Source organism: Branchiostoma lanceolatum, chromosome 11, assembly GCF_035083965.1.
Source record: "Branchiostoma lanceolatum isolate klBraLanc5 chromosome 11, klBraLanc5.hap2, whole genome shotgun sequence".
Classification (NCBI taxonomy): Eukaryota; Metazoa; Chordata; class Leptocardii; order Amphioxiformes; family Branchiostomatidae; genus Branchiostoma; species Branchiostoma lanceolatum.
Window position 1 is genome coordinate 8,163,474 of NC_089732.1, and position 22,391 is coordinate 8,185,864.

The 22,391-nt window shown below is 42.5% G+C and overlaps 1 protein-coding gene across 2 annotated transcripts in view; it reads left to right on the top strand.

The window, feature by feature from the left end:
* Positions 1 to 22,391, top strand: part of LOC136444603 (rho GTPase-activating protein syd-1-like) — a 65,844-nt gene that overhangs the window by 8,972 nt on the left and 34,481 nt on the right. The window contains exons 1-3 of one of the 2 annotated variants that reach the window (XM_066442230.1): positions 7,575 to 7,591; positions 10,364 to 10,713; positions 11,369 to 12,815. In XM_066442230.1, the coding sequence (XP_066298327.1) occupies positions 10,516 to 10,713; positions 11,369 to 12,815 (1,645 nt within the window). In that variant the 5' untranslated portion in view covers positions 7,575 to 7,591; positions 10,364 to 10,515. Of the gene's footprint in view, positions 1 to 7,574; positions 7,592 to 10,363; positions 10,714 to 11,368; positions 12,816 to 22,391 lie in introns of those variants that run through there. The other variant, XM_066442229.1, reaches the window with a different exon arrangement.

Below are 22,391 nucleotides of genomic sequence, written 5' to 3' on the forward strand. Positions count from 1 at the left end.
TTTGAATGTCAGTGCTGTCGTCATCGCTCTATAACTCCCCCTCACCATCGCCTGTCCTTGGTGCTGAATGAACATTTCAATAACACTTGTCAAACCTTGCGTCTTTTAATTCAGTTCATACTGTTATTTCTGAACACAATTTCCACCGTCGTGTCAGATTCTTAGTTTTCAATCGCGATTTAATGTCAGTTCTAATGTCATCGCATGTTGTCGTCACCGTTCTGTAACTCCCGGCCCCTCAACACCGCCTGCCCCTGTCCTTGGTGCTGAATGACGCTTTCACTAACACTTGTCAAGCCTTGTCATGCGCTCGATCAAAAACATGAATTTTCAACCATATCAGTATTCTATCAATGTCTATAGGCTACTGATGGAGTTGTTCGTACAAAGCACGAGAACTGTTCAGTAATGATATCTCTCAATGGTGTGATGTCCTTTGTACGACTGCCGTACTAATACTGAACTGCACATACTGTAATCAGGTGAACGGTTTTGAACAAGTGGTGGCTACAACCATCCGCTGTTAAAAAAAGAAATGACAGAAAATAAGATAAATAAATTGCTGTTAATACTGGAAAATGACACTTTGACCATGGGGCAACATTTGGCGTTTTTCAGCATTTTTGTCAATCATCTTATTTGAGAGTATATGATTTGCTGCGGTTCTACCGTACAGGTTACTGTTACAATCACATCTGACAGATTTAAGTGTATGTCCTTGTTTATACCCGTACGATTTCATTAGTTGCGACACGATACGTAGCTATTGTGATTAGTGCAGAAATAGTGATATCAGAGTGCGGGGTTAATTGAAAACTCCGAGTAACCCCACGCTCTGTAGATACAACCAACACAAAGCAACGCTCTTGTGTCGCAAACCGGGCTTGATGTCGTCCATAAAAATAAAAGGTCGTAAAACGTGGTCACGGGCAATCTGACGAATCAATCTCGGCATACAGCGGGTACCGACCCCGCCACCGGCAACGCAACGGTCCGTCTAATCGTTCGGGGATCAGCCTTTCATTGTGTGCGATTTTCCGCCCCATCTGTTTCTGCTGCTATTCACTGCAGCGGGATGTTCTGTCCGCGGAGTTCATCATCGTCTTAGATTGCAGCTCCGTAGAGCAGATAAGAATAGAGCTGTAATGACCGTGACGGTTGGCGAACAATGGAGCGTAAATACTGTGAAATATGGGATTTAATACGGTTTGTTACTAAACGGGTTATCATCCTAGGCAAATCGTCACGTTTGATCAAAACTATTGTAATATTGCCAGGAATGTAGTTGAGGAAAATTTTGCTTTCTTTTCCCATATTTGTATTCAGTTAGAAAGTTTGAGAACTCTCCAGAGATGAAGTGGAGCATATGAAGCGAAGTCCCACTCAAGGTGGTTCGGTGAGATAACGGGCCGTCTCGGCGGGGTTTACGGCTCAACACGCCCCCGTGCCCGACGGCCTTCATTACCTCGCATCGATCGGTGTCTCGGCGGGAATGTCTCCGCCCTTCCTGTTCCATCCATCACCAAAGGTCGTTTGCTGGCAACTCTCCGGTCGTGTTGCCGCACTTATATCGCATCGATCGACACATGCAGTGATTCCGTCGCCTCAAAAGTTTGATGTCTCTATAATATTCTGTCGTCTGCGAGAACGGTGGCTCTAAAGTGTAGGTATTAGGTGTGTCTGTGGGCTTTCAAAACAAGTTGTTTTAGGTCACCTGCAGAAAACTAAAACTACTAGTATCTTACAGATATTTTACCCAAACACATTATGTTTCTCCTTAGAATACTAAAGACGCACTTTTGAGGAGGACCAAGACTTTCCGTCTTTCCACAAAAATCATCACGGTGGACAAATAGACTCACTAAAACGTATTTTGTCTTCTGACATCGGAAATACTACAAGAAGTTATCCATGCTGTAAAGTTTGTTTAACTCGTCTAGAAATTACGTAAGCCATCAAGCTAACCTTGCTAAGGAAACAGAGCATAATGTGTACTTAAAACGATTTAGTTCCGATGGATGATGCGAAACTTCATTGAAATTAATTCCCCAATTCTGATTACAGTTGCCGTCTCGTAGTGTTAAAGAATACACAACAAGAGGCTATGATAAGTTTTAAGTCACAAAATTTGTTCGATCAATGTTGATTTGTTGACAAAACAAAACGAAACAAAACAGAACAACATTGTTCTCCGGTGTGAACATGAAGACCACAGTTGCTCAGCGAAATTGAAACATCATATCCAAAACTAATTTAATCAATGTTTGGTATGTTGACAAACAAAACGATATTGTTTCCTGTTATAAACATAAAGAACACAGTTGCTGAACGAAATGATTATAATGGAAACATCACGTCCAAGGTCAGGTTGTAGTTGGACGGTGGTTATTTGTATTCCGATCCCCACTCCGCCGCGACTGGAGGCTTTAGTTTTGATATAAGGATAAGGAGTCCAGTCGGAGCGTGGTTCACACGCCATTACTCTCCAAACCTAACCTTAATTACGTTTTTATCATTCCATTAAGTCCATAATAATGGAATTACCGGTGTTCCAATATCGTACAAGCATCTGTAACGCGTTGAGGTGACACCTTACACCGATGAAAACCGTCCCCGTGCCTGTATATTGAGTTCTTCGAATTCACACCGGTAACCACAGATATAGTGGGATTTCCAAATCAGACAATATGGATTCGGAAAAGACTGATTCCCTCTTGATTCTAACCCTCCCGAGGACTTGGAGAAACAAATGTATAGTATACGGTGGTCCAGAAGTACGATAGTTTTTTTCGCGATTCATCTTTTTTTTTTAGATTTCATCATTTTATCTTATGTGTGGACTTTTTTTCGTCGGTTCTTCTTTTTCTTTGCTCTTTCCTTGCCCAGAAGAACAACGTTCTTTCTACTATTTTTTCCATCTTACTTCTGGGCCACCATAGGTATAGATCATAAGGTTATTAAAGTTTCCTTTCTTGGCGCAAGGCAGGGGATATTTATATGTTTTTATGTCAAAAGAATCTGACAAGCGGAACCGTAAGAAAGTAATTAAATCAAACTTTGATTCACGTTCTAATTAAAGCAAGCCATATGGCGTGTTATGCTTAATTTACAACCACAAAGCAAAGAAATATGAGAGGTAGAGGAGAAAAAATTGTCCTTGTTGATGTCTAAATTATGCTGTAATATTTCAGCCTGTTTTCGAAATGCGGGAGACATAAATTCTAGGATGTGCACTTGAGGAAATCTATACATTTTAGACAACTAATCATCCACACAAATACAAATCACGACTGTATCCTTTTCAAAGCCGGGATCGAAGAATACAGCACATCTACATATAACTTTTCAAGTATAGACATTCGAGTGAATGCCTCCAATATACATGTAGATATCAGTTTGGAGATGTATAGCTGACATTTGGGATCTAGATCTCTAGGAATCGTGCCTTTCAGAGATAACACAAAAAGGGCCCTCTCTCCACAAATTTACGGGCTGCTGAGATCAGTGGTTTATGTCGTTCCATACAGTAAGGGCCTTACCGAAAGTGCGGTATGATATTTCACCGCCGTCCTGTATGATATATCCTTTGAACGCAGCTTGATTGATGTTCGGACCAACACAGATTCATTTTACTCTCGGCGTGCCTTTTGTGTGGCTAAATCTTGTCTTGCAGCGAAGCTACAAAAGTAAGTTTGATATATTAAAGCAAAGCACATGCGCTGGAATCTCCTCTCCACATCCATTACTTCAAATACCAAGCCTCTTTTGGTTCTTTGAAGTGCTCCTGCGCTACTTCGACTCGCGAAAAGTTAGATAAGAGCTGAGATAGTGTTTTATTACCTTTGGTTACTTCAGTTCCCTTCGGCTGCTCGAATTAGTGACAAAATTCGTCTTACTTTAGGAGAGAAAATTGCGTTCTGCGCCGGACCGTGAGAGCTCTGTAGAAAGATCTACAAGATAAAATCTCTATACTGAATCTCCATCTGCTGAGCTGAGCTGGCTTTAAAGTAGAAAATTGCACGTGGCGATGCTGAAGTTCTCCTGGGCTAAACCACAGGAAATTAAGACATAAGTTAGCCACCAGGTCGGGTGAAAGCCTGTTCAGCTCAGTCGGGAATGTGTAACGGAGGGCCCCCAATTCGCCACTGTGCCGTAAATTCGCCACTTTGGGTCTGTTTTTAACCTTTGGGGTGGAAAGGGAAAATGTTAAGATTACTTCAATGATGATAACCCCAAAACATCTCTTGGCTCTTAAAATTGAAAAATATGATTTAAAAAAAAAAGTGGCAAATTTGGAGCCCCCTCCGTTATGTATTTACTGTGTTCATGTCGTGTGGTCATCGTGCGATAGTCGCAAACTTGTCTTGGGATAGTCGTGGATGATCCAGTTGTCCTGTTACAAAAAATGCTGTATCCTTGTCGGTGGTTGGTTTTGCCACAGCCTGCTTTCTATGGCATCACAATTTTGTATGTGGGGTCGATGTTGTGCCCTTGGGAAACTGCGGCACTCTTTTCCTCACCTCACCCAGGTGTAGAAATTGGTGTATTGTTCTCTGTTCGTGGCACTGTTAGATAAGTTATGAAAAACTTGAGTGCAGTGCCACGTCGTCCTTGTCTGTCATAAAGAGAACTTAGAGAAGTAAAAAAAAAATGTACAACGACCTACGACGAATGTGACAGGAACATAGATAAAGAATGTTCATGGTGATTCCTGAACTTCTTAGCTTTCTTATTCAGAGTTTTGACTGAGACAGCTGAATAGCTTCAAGCAATGGGGTCTAGCAGTCAAGTATTTTCGTCCTTGATCAGCAATTTGCTTGGAATATATTACTGTTTTCTGTTAAGTTGACGGGCATTATGTTTCTATTTTTCTTTTGGTAAAGAAACGTCTCTATCAAATTATAGTTCGTGTATTAAGGGCAGGACTCAATAAGGGATGCAAATTGTTTTAAACCTCCAGACAGCTTCCAACAAGAGAGATCGAAATGGGAGATTTCCAACCTGTTCAAGCGACATTGAAATTCGATATCTCTAAATCAGATTACCGTTCTCTCCCTGCACACAGTCCATTATTTCTTTTCGAACTCAGCCTCGCCACTTATTCTGTACTTTACCGTATCCATCGATCGATGTTTACGCCGAAGGTTCTCTACGTCTCTTTGTAATAAACTACTTGTGTGTTGTAGCATGTAGTGGAAATGCCCACTCTCTGCAAACCCTTAGTCAAGGGCGAAAAGATGTTTGTATTCAGATACTGTACATACAAACAAATAGTTCAACACACAAACGCCGTCGGAGATATATATATAGAGAGAAGGTTTCTAGAAGTACAGTTTGTTTCTAAAGCCATATTATTTCTCTAGGGTATTTTGAAATTCTCCAGGATTGACAGATTTTAAATGAGCTGATTAATTTGGAATGAAGTTTCTACCCAATGAGTTTCTATCTTGATAATACGTCCTTGGTCATCAGAAGACAAAAACGTAACTATAGCATATTGTGTATACGTCATAGTACCAGTCTTTTTTGTAATTGTGTTTCTTTTCCGAATTTTGCACGTATTTAGTGTGGATAGAGTAAAAAGGAAAACGGGCACCTAAAATACTGTACGTACAAAACAAGCCGGAGTCATACACATGGCTATAGGTATCGTCTTGAAATATCTTAAGAAATGTGAGAAGACGTTGGTGGTCTGTGGATGACTCTAGGCTACGAGGGAGGTCCCTCAGGTGCTGTCAGGTGTGCGGGCGGCCTCCTTTGATCTCCTACCGACCTGTTGGGTTGAGTGAGATAGCGGCTGACAGGTAACAGTTGTAAACAGGACCCGGCAGACTCGGCCACAAGCCGGGGTCACGGCGTCCTGTCACTCACCAAAGCGCCATTGATTTTATAAAGCGTGAAGGTTTTCACAACAAGGGGCTGGTGTAACGTACGGGTCCAAGTTATATTGCTGCGGGATTCGATTCAATAAACTGAGCATGTGATTCTTAGGCTTAACTGCCGCAATGATAACTTATTGCAATATTTTGTAGAGGTGATATCTAATGTACTATCATACATTAGAAAATAGCAAGGCTTATTTCTGTAATTTCAGAACAGAACACTTTTGTATTTTTCAAATGATTTTGTGTTTTTGTAATCACTGCTGACCATATACATATACTGTAGTTTGAATGCTTGTCCGTGATACTAGTACGTTTCTCATATAGGTAAAGGTATCCAGGCGCATTTACGCCACCTACCATCACTGAACTGAACTTCAAGAGAGAATTCTTTTTTATGTTGCTCATCGTTACGCAAAAAATACAACCATCCCTAACATCTTGAAGACATGTGATTTTACTCGAATGACTGTCGACTCTTCATCCTTGTTGTATTTGCTGAAGACTGGGCAAGAGGTCAGAGGTTGTTGCGATCTTTCTTCAAACATCTGCTTGGAGATTAATACACACTTGTTGTATTGTAAAAGTATCCTTGCATAGCGATATCATATACCAGATCTACTGTGAATGTTGAAAAATCCTTCTTCTGTCTTCTTCACATCTACCCCATTATTTCAACCGCGAACTAAAAACCACCGCAAACACTAAATTTTCTCCCTATCCACAGCGAAATATTATAGCCTTGAAATCACCACGAAGTTAAACTTAAAGGCATAGGTGACCCCACTTGACAGTGCCTGAGTGATGGGCAGTCAGCAGTGATGTATTGATCACAATGGGCACTTCGCTCGCTCCGTCTTGTCGTGTTTGGTTTCCCATGTCATTCAGTGCCTTCATTACCATGCCGACAGCTGCCGGGACCTAATTAAGGGCCGCTTGGTTAACTGCGAGGGGTAGAAGGCATGATTAAGTCTGGTTCTTTTACGATCAATTTCTAAGACGTAAGATATACAGCTTTGCTTCCGCCACCCCAGCCCTTGTTGCTATAACTTAGGATGAGGGACCAAAAACGCGTAAAATCTTAAAATGGCGATGTACACTATTGTTTTAAGACAAGCAAGGAGAGCTAAACCTCCTTGTTTTGATGACAATAGAAAAGCACGTGACGAAACTTTCATTCGAAGACGTTTTAGAAAAACGTTCGTGTCCGTTGGGAAATTCACCAAGTGCACCCCACTCCCCTTTTCTGTCCCACATTGACAAAGTTCTGATTAAAAACGCAGCGTTCGTTTTTTACGTGTCGAGGCTGTAAGAGGACCCCTCCCTCCCTCTTCCATCGCGCCGCCAAATTAGGGTGATTGACCGAGCAAACTTTGGCGATCCCCAGAAGAATTTCAGCACACGTGCTGTCCGTCTGTCCAAACCGGCCGGCCTGACGGTCACTCACTGGGCTCTCTCGGGTACCCGCAAAGACCACATCGGCTTGTTTGTTTTGCTTGTAAATGAAGCTATTGTCTCCGAGGAGGTTGTTGAGTGAAGACGTTTTTCTTGAGGATGGGTCCCGTGATAGTTTAGATCTTGGAGTTTCAGCTTGGGAATTTCAGACTCCCAAGGAGACCTCTGGACGTGGACACTTTCGTGGTTTCGTCTGTCTGTGTTGACAGTGACTGTAACTTGTGTAAGGATATTCTTCGCCAGGGACGCGCCTTGTGAGTTTTCATTTACGTTTATTTCTGAGACACTTCACAATTTAACATCTAGGTCATGGGTAGAGTCCGAAAACTCCAAATTAACCTGAACTGAGAGGCTTTTGTTTCAGGGATTCATATATGAAGCATGTTTTCGTACGCTTGAGCTCACATGTCCTAACGTTATATCCCCCAGGACGACAAGAAACGGGTAGAATGATGTTCGCCGAGCTTCGCTCAATTTGACAAGCATTTTCTAATTTGCACCAGTCATATCTTAGAGTGACTGGGTACATAACTAAGTTGAGGTATTCTGTTCAAGGACGCTCTTCCGACACATTCCTTTAAGATTAATCGACACTGACCCCAAGACTTGGTGACAAAGACTCCCAATCTTGTTATAAGCTAAAAACAAACCCATATCGGATGTATATGGTAACGCTACTATGTCGGTTTTGGATCCTGGGATTTCTCTGAAATATCGTCTTGTGTTGTGGAGAACTTCTTCTCAGCGCTAAGATTAGTTTTTAATCTTCCTTGAAGCCGTGGGTGCCTAGCTTGACACGCGAACACGATGTGGAGTTGGGTATAGTGTTACCACGAAGGCAGCTGCCAGGTTCTGTAGGGACGTGAGGTGAGAATGTGTCAAAACTTCGCCTGGATGTGAAAGACCTTGCAGCACCCTAACCCATGCTGGGTAAACTTGTCACAAGGTCGAAATGTTTTTAACGACGTGGCTGCAGATTTGGAGCTAACGTAAAATATCGCGTTTGCAGTAGAGAAAAACTGCACAAAGAATTGAAATGTGGATGACACGTCTTTTAAAAAAGAAGTTGTTTTAGTTAATTTTTTTTCTTTCTTTTCTAACAAGGACGATCCCAGGCTATGTACAAATGCAACAACAAAGTGACATTTTGTAACCTATTACTATAATCTGAAAAAGATCACAATGATTCATATGTATTAGATCTATCAGGATGGAAACTAGCAAAATACGAGACATAACATTTATCGAAAGGTATGCTATTTTTCATGTTATCTGAGAAGGCATAAAAAGTGCTGGAAATTCTTCATTGTTGAAATTTGTTCACCCCCAGTTCCTCTGACCACAATTTACCTGTGTGCTCACGTGTTCCAAAATAGCCCCCACTGTCCCGGATTGTTTCTTCTCGGATTAACGTTTGGTCCCTGCGGCTCCTTTGTCCGAGGGTTGAATCTCCGAGGTTGAATAACCTGTAGAATAATCCTCGGTATGTAAAACCAAACAAAAACCCACGGTCACCAAGAACTTTTTCCGTTCTCTCATATCCAGTTGCTGGTAGATCATAAGATTCTGTTCTGGTGCGAATTTCCTGTTGTTTTGTCAATATTTACACGTCAAATGCGGCAAAATGCTAATTAATACTTTTGTCAAGCTTGCAAATCCGTGGCACCAGGCGTGGCATCTCAGCAAGTATTGTTGGAGATTTCACTGCGATAGAATCGCACAAAAGGTCGCGTGTGTTTTTAGCAAGGGACTTACAGAGCTAGATCCACAATAGTCCCTACCGCCATATGTTATAATCCAAAGCCAAAGGTGTTGTTTAGACAAATTCCATAGGCACAGTGTCATGAGCCTATTGAGGAGTACACAACAAAAACGTCTAGTTAGCCCCTGTTGATGTTGTCTTTACTTTTTCACAGCAATCGTTTTCCCTTTCCATCTTATCTAAACAGATAAGTAAATTAAAGTTGTCTTAATTCTAATGACCGGGCTTTTGTTCTCTGTCGGTCGGGGAAGGAAGTGCATCAAACAAAAGCTCGCCGGTTTGTGGCTGTGATAGGAGATATCGGTAAGATGTGACGCTAGCTGGACAGGCGACCGCAAAACAAACCACGATCCGCGCCAGGTGACCGCCGCCGCACGCGATGTCCCAACTTCCGGGACAACGATATGGGGGCGTAGTGTGCAGTACTCCACCTGCCCGCTAGATAGCGCCAATGAGAAACGATCTTGCACTTGCAGCGTACTTGTATGTTTCATGAAATTTTAGTCCGAATAAGCGTCAAGTCGCTGTCCAGTCGTATAAGGGTGCTTTCTTGAATCTTAACTTGGTATTTCCAAGGGGGTTAAAATAGCCTCCTTGGTATTTCCAAGGAGGTTTTAACCCAAAATATGCGACTGAAGACAACTTCAATAGAATGGTGGCTAATAATTTATTCATGTTATTGGCATGAATAAAACTCTACATAACTTACAGCAATCTATAAAACGTTTTATTCTCGTCATAATTTTGTTATGATGTCAAAATGTTAACTATTGCCATCGTTCAAGCAACCGATAGAAAAAGGTGCATAAATTGTCTAAACTTATGAAATTTGCATGACACTTGTTAAAAATTTAGGAAGCTTTTGATAACTTTGAGCTGCAAAGTTGTACAATTCGGTAATATGATCTTCCTGGCGTGCAAATGATATCGTATTGTTTTGGATGACACTCCCTTTAGTTTTCCCAACCCTAACAACAATACCAAATGGTTCGTCCTTCGTTCGTTGACCTTTGACCTGCTTAGAAATCAACAAGTCGGAATTGAAAATTGCCCAAATTTGCCGTAAGCTCGCTGAGCGCGAGGAGCCAGCGTGGGGGTTTCCTGTGGTCTTTCCTCTCCTCTATAATAGTTTCCCTCTGTTGGTAATCATGATCGCATAGCATGGAGAGGCGGAGGACGAAATTTGCGCTAAAACTGGCGAGGTGTAGTGTTACCGCCGCCGTGTGCTCGAGCTAACCCCCGACCCGCTTCTTTACCATGACAGAGCCGGTCCGAGAGCGGGCGGGAGCGGACAGCAGCACCGAGGACATCCCGGGTAACTCTCCGCCTCCCCGGCCTCCCCCGCCGCCCATTCCCGACGAGATCCTACGGAAGATCCACGAAGTAGAGCAGGAGACGTTCCTCGGGCAGATCCCAATGCAGGAGCCAAGAGGGAGCCCGGGAAAGCGCCGCCCGGAGGTCCTACCGGAGAACATGTTTATCCGTGTGCTCCACGGGAGTCTCCGGAGAGTGGCCGGGGCCGAGGAGCGGCCCATCGCCGACGGGACAGCCCTGGTCCGGACGGTAGAACTCACCAGAGCACCCGGAGAAATGCTGGGGTTTTACATCAGACAGGTAAGACTACATTTAAAAATTGTTTGTGGACAGTTTCTAACGGCCTTGTCCTATATTTTTGATGACCTACTTTAGAGGGACCGGGGAAGAATGCTGTCAACTTTTGAATTCGTTATCTTCTTTTTGGACAGGCACGGGGTTTCCTCATTGTACTTTTCCCAGTCCCTTGCAAAAACAAACGGTTCACACCAACGTTACTGTCTTGGAAGAATCCTTCCATTTAAATCATATGTTCCAAATGAGTACTGTAAAAACCAGCAGTGTCGATTTAGGACAGGTTTTCTGCAATATGTATATGCAGTGCAGCTGTTATGTAAGACTTCTTGAAAAAGTTAATGGGTTGGTATTTCCACATGTGTTGTTCATAGCCTCAAACGGTCACACTAGATTAGATAGTAATTCATGGAAAAAAAGGACTGCAACCAACATGTTGAATCCATTTATTGGGACCCCAAGTTTGAACCACTCTACTGAAACCCTTGAGGGTATGATTCTGAAGTCTCACAGGGACAGCTTTCAAAAACATCAATATTCAGTTATTCTGCTCAATGGCTACCTCTAGCCAAGGAGGTTAAACCTCCTTGCTCTAGCATAGATGTTTTAGGATGTTGTCTTTATTTCTTTCATTGCTAATTTTCTTCTTTTTTCTCTATAGGGAAATGGACTTGACAGAGACCATGGCATCTTTGTTTCGCGAATCATGGCCGGGAGCTTGGTAGATCGGTATGGACTGCTTCGAATCGGGGACGAAATTCTAACGGTGAACAGCGTTGACGTATCATACATGAAGTTAGCGGAAGTTGTAGCTATCATGCAGATTCCGACACGACTAGTTATGAATGTTACAACCCAGAAGTATGCTACGCTCCCGGTTAAGGGCGGCGTAGTTAAAGGGGACCAATTAGCAGTTGAAACTAAAAATCCGACCAGAACGCCAAACAAGCCACGAAGAAGTGCATCGCAGCGTATCAGTAGAAGCCCAAAGAGTTCAGGACGACAGAAGGCGAAACGTCCGGAACGTTCTAGTTCCTTGGAGGACAAGCGCCGCATTCCTTTCCAGAAGGACCAAATATCAGACGATTTTGATTTTGAAAAGTTCTTATTCAATCCGCCATCGCTCAAGGAGAAACCCTTACCGGAAATACCCAAAGACTGCATGAGACCAACCAAGACACCCCCTGCCCCCCCTCCAAGCAAGGACAAGGAGAAAATTAAGGAAGCCCTCTGTTCTGGAAAGCGTCTAACACGTCTGGATTTGGCTGTGGCCAGAACAAAACTAGATGAAGCATACCATCAAGCGTATGACCTTCTTCTGAACTCATTGGAAAAGGAGGAAGAAGAAAGGGCTAAACAATTGGCCAATCAGAATTCTCATGATGCAGATGATGGAAGCAAAACTCCAGTCACTGCAGAAGAAGAAGAGGAACAGATGGAAGAGGAAGAAGATGGGCGGGGAAGTCCTGAAGGGGAAGCATGTGTTTCGGAAGTTCCGTTAACCTGGACCAAACTAGACCGTTCTTTACGTAGCCACCATCTAGAATCCTTACAGCATCATTCCTCTAGATCTTCCTCTGACCGAGAGGAGTGGGGGGACGACGACATACAGGGAGACTCCTATGTCGAACACAATCCTATCTACGAGTCTGATGAAGATGACTACAACTCGGCGCCAGTATGGTCGGAGGGACAGGGCCACACGCCGAACGGATTCATTAAGAAGAATGGACCGGTGATGGATGGAGGAACTGATGAGGATGACCCACGAATCGACCCCCAGGATTACTCAAACGAGGACAGGGCTGATTACGAGTCCGGGACTTGGAAGAGCGACAAGACTTGGCAGAGCGACTCGTCTTGCGCTCCCGCTGACATGGCCGAATCGCCGATGTTACAGCGTCGAGGTAGGGTGGGGAAAATCGGAGAGGTTCACGCGAGGGCGGTGTTGTCCCCTCCGCGATCGCCCAGCAACATCACAGTGAAGAAGAAGCAGGAGTGGTATCAGCGCCGCGCGAAGATATCACCTGAGCTCGCTCGACGAATCTCAGGGGAGAATGAGGAAGAAGGACAGGAAGAAGAAAACATTGGAGAGCCTGAGGAGCCAGGTAAAGTGTCTATTGTTTTCTGCTATTGTGTTTCAAGGTGTTGCCTTGCTATTGTTCTATCATGTTGCAGTGTCCCCTCCTTTGCATTGAAATGTCTAACACCCTTTGGCTTCTAGTACATGGAGAAGGACAATGTAAAACAATAGTGGGACTAGCCAACCCCACAGGTGGTCATTTTGTGGTAATGTCTTGCCTAACTGCTGGTGGTCGAAACCACCAATATATTACATTGTAATGTCTGGGTTTTAAAAGTAGAAGTAGAGGTTTCTCTTGGCCATTCCCTTTTTCTGGCCAACGGAAGTGTTTACGAAAACCACATTATCTCTGATGTCCTACCTTCTAGTTGAATATATCACTTGCGGTATCCAGGGATACTGGTTGGGCCACAGAAAGTTTCTGACCGTCGTTTTTGTCATGCCAACCGGCAGTAGTTTTTGTTCTGCTTGAGTGGGCATGAGATGACACTCGCTGTCCCTGTGCAATCATCACATATTTCCTGTTTTTTGTGTCCCCCTTTTTTATAGTCATTGCTTTTACAACTGTCAAAAGCCTGACTGCATAATTATGTAGTCTTCTAACAAAGGCAGTTTTCGTATCTTTCGTATCATATTCATCAGAACTTTATGACTTTTTAATTTTTTTTAGCTATTGCAACTCGAAATGCATCTGTAGAATTTTCCACTCCTTCTTTAAATGGACCATGAAGTTGATAGCTTGTCCTCATATGTTCCATATTCAGCATTCTCCATTCTTCCTGTTGTCTTCGGCATTTCAAAGGTCTGTTTGGAATAAGTAGCAGCTCTATATATGAAAGGTTGTTGCTGTTTTTCTTTCCTGCTCTTGACCTTGCCCCCGACTCCCCATGGATTCGGGCATATTTTTGCTGAGATTGACCCATAACATGTAAAAGCAGTATTTAGCGGCACAGTGTTTGGACAAGAGGGAAACCCTACCCCTTCCCCAGGGATGCTGGGAGAGTACAGGTTGCCTTTTCAGGTTTAGGGAAAGTTTTCAACACCTTGTCTATCCTTGGGGACAGTTCCTGTTCCACTACACTAAAGCTCTTACACTCATACACAGGTTTGAGTGTCAGGGTCAGTCCTGGCCACCTTGCTATATATAAAGCCCCTGCTTTGAATCTTTTGCATAATTTGTGTGCTGCTGCTATAGATCTATATGCAGCTCCTACCCATTGCAGCTGGTGTCATCTGACCCACATTGCCTTTTGTATAAGTGCAAACCTCCTTGGTGCAAAGAACCAAATTTGTGAGGAAAGCTGTTTTGAAAAAAGCTTTTTTACCTCCCAGGTCGTATGAGAGGGTGAAGAAATGGAGACCAAATCCGATCGAAATTTGATAGAAATTTTGAAGTATGTTGATCCATGTGTGAGGTGGAAGGATGCCAATTGTCATTATCTATCATTAAGCAGAACTCTTTCACTTTCACATATCATATGTTAGATGAAAGGGAGCAAGATGTGAAAAAAAGAACAAGAAAGGCCCACCAACGTGATCCAAGTTCTGATTGATGAATACATGCTGGAGGCAACCTTTTTGCTGTTCGCTGTAATTTCATTTTCGTGATTGCCCCAGTGCTCAGTAGGGGCGTACCACCCTGATTAACTGCTGTCCTACCTAATGAACACTGTATTACCCCTCACACATGCCAGCTGGTGCCTGCTTCTCCTCTCTATCCCCGTGTTTCGTCCTACAAAGATCTCCTAGAGGAAAAGGTGGCTTGGTTCAGCTAAGCCGAGCTATATACGGTTAGGTTTCTCCGTCCCAGCGCTCTTAAAATGGGCATCAAAACAATCCACTATAACAGCTTGGACCCCACTTTCGGTTAATGGCATCCCAGGACTTCATTCGCTATCCCCGATTGCGTAGCTGCGTTGCTTAGAAACCAGAAATGTTGGAGAAGCATGATGCCAAAAGGGGAAGATACTTGTTGGCATGTCAGTTGGAATATCGGTTATATAAAGTATCAATTATATCAATTACACGGGTCACTGTATGGTCAGGTTGTGAGTTGTTGCTGTATGCTCGTGATTGATAGCTGTCATTTAAGTGGGCTTGTGAATTTTAATGGCTATGAGGAGTGATTGGGGCAATGAATACGGCTTATGGAGATGAAACCAACAGTTGTTGATGAGCAATCCATTCATTGTTTTCTCATGCAAACAGTCTCCCTCGTTCTCGAGTAATGCAGAAACCGGTAATCCGCTGTATAATCCGCTCTGCATAATTCAGCAGAAGTCCATTCTTTAGTCATTCTGTATAATCGGCAGTGTTTTGGTTCCCACACTGCGGGATGCATTCCTCCTTTCCCAACTAATTTGCGATATTTTGGGTTCCTTAATGAGATTTGTAACAGGAATAGTTCCCAATCCGCAGCCCACCATTCCAGACCACAGTATCTGCCTGTTATCACCAGACGTGATATCACTCTGTTGTCATACCAGGCATTTTGTGCCATTTGCTTGTCTAATTCGTGATTCCAAGTTCCAAAAGCTGCCGTTGGTCCAGACAGCCAGGCACCAACAGGAAGTTTGGTAGGAAATTCCACAGCCGGCATGGAAGCACGGCCTGCCGGGGGAAGGCAAGCTGGTTTTAAACCTCAAAAATGCCCTTTGTTGAGACAATACACATACTTCGGGACCCTGTAAACGGAAAGTCTGGTGTATGTGTGTGTAGGGATAAGGTTTGAGGTAACCCTAAAAAGCTCTAGCGGCAAATTAGTTTTCGCCCACTCCTTTTTTTTCTTTTCCGGGAACAAAGACGATTCCATTCCTCACCAGCGTTGACACTTCACTAGGACAACTCCGGATTCTCTGCCCTCCCACTCGAGACTTCCACAAAGGAAAGAAAAATTCTAATTCCGACTGTTTCTGCCAAGACAAGAGGAACAGAGCTGTCTCCCCACCTACTCCTTCAGGATGCCTCCACGTTACCTCATTTACCATCATTTCCTCCGCAATGCGTTGATTAGACGGTCTATCACATCCACTTTACGTTTTTCCAATCCAGTGCAGAAGGCTATGTTGTTGGGGATAGAGTTTCACAGCCATTAGGTTGAGTGTTTGCCTGCTGTATTAGGGAAACCCCAATCCTGGTACTCCAACTAAAATGCTTCAGGACCCTCATCATAAATTTCCGCCCAATTTGACCAGCCTCAAAGGGCAATTTTGTTCCGTGTCAGGAAACCTAATTTAGTAGATGCAGGAGTAAAGTGCACTTTGGGAGCTTCAACCTCTGCGGAACAAAGTCCTAGGGATATTATAAGGCATGATTGGGTTGGGAAGATAGGTAGGCAATTCTGGTATATGTGTATGCGCAGTGTCATTTCAGGCTGTTAATTTCAGTTCAGCTGTTTGTATCTGAGAGATGTTTTTCTTATGATTAGTGCTTCAAAGTAACTTAAAAACGTTAAAACCCTCTCCCTTCTGAGGTCTTTAGGTACCAAGTTTGTATACGTTATAGGGTTAGGTCAGCAGGAAAAGTTATAACAAACAAACCAAAATAGAAACAACAGTCGTGCGGCCGCCTTCTCTGTGTTTTGAATTTTGGTTCTTGCAGTCTGTAGTATCCTTAAATGACTCTGTCGTTTTAAGCTTATACATGCCAGGGTATCAGCTGGGTTCTCTCAGGTCACTTAACATTTATTAGAACTTAAGCCAAAGAAGAGGAATTTTCTTCCCTTAAGAGATTGAGTCCTGTTTGCCATCATGATGGATGGAATTAGACAGTGGGAATGGATGGTAAGAATAATTTCTGTGACACCGTAGGTATAAAATGTAGTGAAAAGGTAGCCAAAAAGCTTGATTTGATGTGGTGTGGAAACTGCTGTGTAGTACAATTAGCATGGGAGCTTATCCCCAAGTAGATGTTGGGATTGAAAATCGTAATGTTTTCAGAGTCTGCTGGTCTGACCTAGTAGTGGCTGTCAGAGAAGCCCAAACAGGTAGAAAACATGACAATCTTCCACCCAACATCTGCTTGGAGATGTGTAGGAGCATCCTTGGTGAGGGAGCGCAACATCAGTCAGGAATGCAGGGAAGAAGCGACCCTGCTGCTCACCGTAAATGTTAGGCTGGACTACATTAGTTAGGATCAAGGTGACTTCACTGGAGGAAATGTCAGTTCATGGGGTAGGGTAAGGTCTCGGCATGTACCAAATCTGGTTCTTGTTTCACTGACGCACTTCAACCTCCCTGAAATGGCGTTTGTCCTCTGGGTTCGTGTGTACTTCAAGGTCATCCAATAGGGTGAAGCAGTGTTAAACTTGAAGCACTCTTGTGTTTGTTTGTTTCACAATCTAGAATTTGAGATTTCTAAATAAAATTTCTAAGTGATTGTGACCCTTTAATGCTTTGTGTCAGTATTGATATCAGTTCATGGAAAAGGGAAGCATTCATTCAGTCAGTCAGGCCTTAGGGGCATTGAAATGATTATTTCTTCATATCTACTAAAGTTACAGAGACAGAGTTTTCCTGAATGAGTTTGACATGATTTTATTCCAAACAGGGCTCATGAAACCCAACCCCCTTGTGGGTTGTTAGGTTTTATTTTGAGGCCCAGCTGAGATTACCCTCTTTATGTAACCCCTGACCCTAGACATGGCCCTAGGGGTTTTGTACCCAAAAGGGACTGGTCATATTGACTCCAAAATCCAAATTGAAAATATTTTGGTCTAACTGGACCAGTGAATTAGATGGTGCAGTGAAATATTGCACTGAAGTTGAGGCAGATTCCAGAAATTCTATAGGTTGGTTGTCAGGACCGTGCCATTTGTCAGTAAGGGGTGGTAGATTGATGATATCAATTTTTATGTGAGGAGTTTGTGCTAGCAGTTATCAAGAACTTGATATAACATAATGCATTTTAAGACTTGAATATCTAATTGAAGGTCCCCACTTTAAAATGCAGATATCTATTAACTCAGTATTACTTGAAATGATGTTCCACCAAAAACTCAGTTCCAAAGTCTGGAACAAAGTTGCGTGCAAGACACTGCCTGAAATCTGCCCTACTTTGTCACACTGTCCTCAATTCACTCAAAAATGCCAGACGCCCCGCGTCTGAGTGTATTCGGCCCCTCTGTCGGAAATTACCCAGAATTAGTGCAGATTGTGTTGACTTGTTTAGAAAGGCCTGCTTGCCAAACAGTGCCTCCGCACACACCAGTCTGTCTCTAATCCCTTTTCACCATTCACGCAAAGATCTAGCCTCCACCAGGCCTTCATACGGGGGTATGAATCGTAGACTTTGGCAAAAAAATGAATAATTGGCCAGTAGAATCAGTCCACGGTAAGGTTAACAATTCCCCCTCGGAACTGCGCCTGCAAATAAAACCTTATGGTTGCCAAACTCCAGCAACAACTATACTTCCTATAGCCAGCGTAGTTAGTCTGGTAGAGACTAGCAAAGATCATGCTTGCCAAAAAGGCCGTCAGACATCAAACATAAAGTAAATGTTAGAAAGTTGCTGATCTACCTCTGTAAAAAGGAACCTATTAAGTTAATCTTAATCTAGCTTATACTAATTATTTGTACATAGATGATGGCTCCTTTTTTTGCAAGGTTATTTGTTCACCTTGCGTGAAATGAGGACAAGAGAGGATAAGTGAAGAATTATGGGATTAGGTGACCCTTGACCTGTGAAGCAGTACTCTTCAATACCACAGGTTGTACAAGTATCTCCGATTATACATCTTATAACTTCTTACAACTTCTTGAAGTATCACTTGTCATGGTATAAAAGAAAAAGCATGTCTCATTCAGATAATAAAAACATGCTGTTGTAATGGATGATAATCTTATTTTCGGTAACTATATAAGTCTCTGCACTTTCCAATTTTAGATTCATCTTTGGACTTTTGAGTTTTCAATTATTTTGTTGATCCAAAAGTTTTACCTGGAGCTTGACCGGGAACTTGGCAAAGAAGAGAGAGGGAAACATGGAACTCATTTAGTCATTATGCCCTTGGCAAGAAATGTCATGACTGATATGAAGACGTCTGACAGTTTGGCAACATTAGAAGATTATTACCAAACTTTTGATTGGTCCAAAAGTAAGTTATCACAGCAAACTAACTCTGTCATCAATAATATGTAGACTCATACATTGATTTCAAGGAGGATCACAAATAAAGGGGGCGATACAAATGTACCTGTCCAGTTTTAGAAAAAATTCAACTTTTTAAATCAATTTCTTCAGCCTTTGAGCCAGCATTTTGTAACTTAAGAGTTCTTGCATCCTTTAAATCCCACAAAATCTTAAACTGTGGATCTCTTATTACTTCTTAAGACCCTCAGGACTAGAGCTTGACCTCTTACTTGGACTCAAGAGGATCTGGTGGACATGATCTTGAGACACAGACTCACTGGTAATCATCGCCTGTCAACCCTTGACCCCTGTTGATCCATCAGCTGACCTCTGACCCCACAGCCAGGCCATATTTGCCATCAGTAGCCCCAATGTCTGACTCTCAGGTCCCAAACCCAACATAAACTGTGCGATAAACAAGGCTTTATCTTTCATCAGGAGTTTGCTTAGTGGATAAGAATTGTGTCACCAGCAATTTTTAAAAAGCTTCTTGGGGATCCTGTTTGAAAAGTGATTTCTGTTTGAAACTGTGTGTACAGAAATGACCTCTAAGTTTTCATGTGGCCAAAATGCTTGTTACCAAGCAGAGTCTCAAGTACATACTGCTTGAACAAATTTTGAGATGTCAATTTCAAGGGCCTCTCTGATTTCAGGGGTGACATGGCGTACAATTCTTTATGGCTCCTGCACTGTGTCACTTGTCACGCGCACCAACAGAATTTACCCGCTTCTTGATTATACAGTTTACAAGTTTGTCCAGCGCTGTCAATATTTTGTTTTCTTGCATCAGGCTGGGGTGTGATTGTGTGGAGAGCATACCTTCGCACGAAAGTGCCCGGCGCTAACGTGTGGTAACCTGGGATTCTAAAAGATCGGACCTGCGATAGGCAGTCTCTCGTATACATACAACAATGCAAAGAATGTTATCTTCGATTTCTCATTGTTTGGTGTGCAAACTTAACCTAACTTGAACCAGCAGATAGAGAGAGTGTATGTTTGGGTGGTTCGGGTTGCATGGGAAAGGGTACAAAGCCATTGTAGAGAAACTCAATTATCGTGTTAGTAAATTAACTCTATGGATCCAGTTGATTTGCTTACAAGTTACTTTCCGGTGTCGTTGAGAGATAAGAAAGGCACTTTCTCAATTGGTAGCTGAGATGCAGGTTATACTAGATGTACTGTATAATATAGTAGGTACTTTACGCAAACAACCAAACACAGTCAATATTTGTAAGTCTAAACTTCAGTTCGAAGAAAGCCTCAGGTTACGAAGATAGCCTCTGCTTTGTAAAACAAGTCATCGAATCATTGGTAGCACTGCTTTCTTGGTAAGCTCAAATGAAGCATTTGGTCCAAGGACAAAAGTTCTTTGTTGTTTTGAATTACTCTTTCTAGAATTAGTATTGCATGTAGGAAACTTGCGTATGTGAATAACCGGAATATATCTTGATATCACATTTAACCCAAATGTCACAAGTCAAATAGCCAGTGAGTGTAACAGAAACCATAGTCATATTCAAAGAAATGGTAGTCTTGCCTTTATGCCAAACAAAAAGCATTGCTTTTCAAGTTCAAGACATAGAGGACATGCAACTGTACCCTTTATTGTGGTGGTGTACTTCCGTATTTGTGTTGGGTTACCACTCTGTAACCACGTCTCTTTCACAGTCACGACTCCGTAACTGCCATTCTTTTGAAACCTGCGTACATACCCCGAGATCTTGGTTGACATTGGAATGCCCTTGTGCATTGATTAAAGCCCTACACCTTAATCCAGCTGGTTCTGTAAGCTGAGCATAGAAAGCGTAGTCTTTTGTAAAGCCAAGTAACTTTTGTACTTGGACTTAGCTGGTTGTATATGCGCATGCGGTTATAGCAACTTGTACAAACTTTCATGTTTGTACATGTGCAAGCCACAAGTTACAAGTTCTGGTTTCTAAGTTATGATTTCTTGATCACAATGTGATTTGAGTGTGTGTGTGTGTGTGTGTGTGTGTGTGAGTGTGTGTGTGTGTGTGCACATGCATGTGCGTGTGAATCCAGTTGTCTTCACTCATATATGTATATCAGGATTCAACGATGTAAAGTGTCAACATCCCTATTATTCTACTGTTTTATGTTAGAACATGAAGAAGTTATTACATATAATTTATTGGCCCTCTTATTGATATTTGCATATGCTTCTGAACACTTGCATACCTGTCGCTGAAAAGATGGACAGCCTCCAGATCGGTTATCGTGTTATCAGTGCAAACGTGTCACTTTGTGGTGTCGGAACACTCATACCTGGTGACAGGTATTTTTCCCAGGTGTGTGGAAAACTGAGACGTGCCGGACAACCACTTCCCACAGGTGTTAATAGTAAAGAATGCTCCTTTTACAGCATTGAAGGGTTACATGAATAATTTCAACAGATGTCTCACACCTATCCTGATAGCTAACCGCAGGAGGTGAACACGTTGTCCATTTAGATAATAGCCTTGTGTTTACCTGACCAACAGGTGTATAGAACCAGACAGGTGAGCTCGTAGAACAAAGGTTGATTAGCACATGGGGGATTGTTGTCTGGCCGCAAACATGAGTGTCGGATAAGCGTCGCAATTCCAGGTGTCAAATCTGTTAGTGTTCACCTTGTGCCCACCTGGTATACAAGAGTAGTCTGCGTGATGTTCTACACGTGTGTTCATTATGTACATTATACAGGTGTTAGTGTGGATGCCATGGCCGTATGCAGGAAATGTGAAATGTCAGTGACCACACCCCCTGGCCATTTTTGTGCGCTCTACTTCTCTTGTGTAATGTAATCATCAGGTGTTGTTAGCTTAGCTGTCCTGAAGTAACATTGTTGTCTATTCCTAATATGTAAATCAGTTCAACTTTGATTCAGAAGAAATCAGTGCTTGTTAGAGTGTCAATTTTGCCTGTCAGGATTGCTTCGGAACTCTTGTAAATGAAATTCTTTTACATTTTCCTCCCTTCCATTTGTAAACAAAACATCAACAAATTGAAGCTAACAGCCCATTGGGCTCTTAATCAATTTCCTAGATGGAACTGATTTGAAATTCTCTGTCATTTGCGAATAAGGACTTGCATTTCAAAAGAGATAGATATCCCCTGCACAGTGTATCTGAAATCGTTTAAAGTCTGTATAATTCATATCAAGATAGATACTAGAAATGAATCCCTCTATGGCCTCAAATTTTCAATTGTCAAATATTCTCCAAGATGAATTTAAATTCAACAAAAGGGGTTTGATAAAGATGAAATGTGTCAACTCAAAGAGATGTCATTTTGTATTCACTCCTAAAGCCATGTAACATGTTACACCACATAAGTGGTTTAATAAGAAGACTTGCTAAGCTTCACGCCTTATTTATAGTATTTCCCCCTCAAGGCCCCACTTATAGAAGGCAAATCTCACACAATCCAGAACCCGACCAACAGGATTGTTCAGACTCTAATTACAGGATG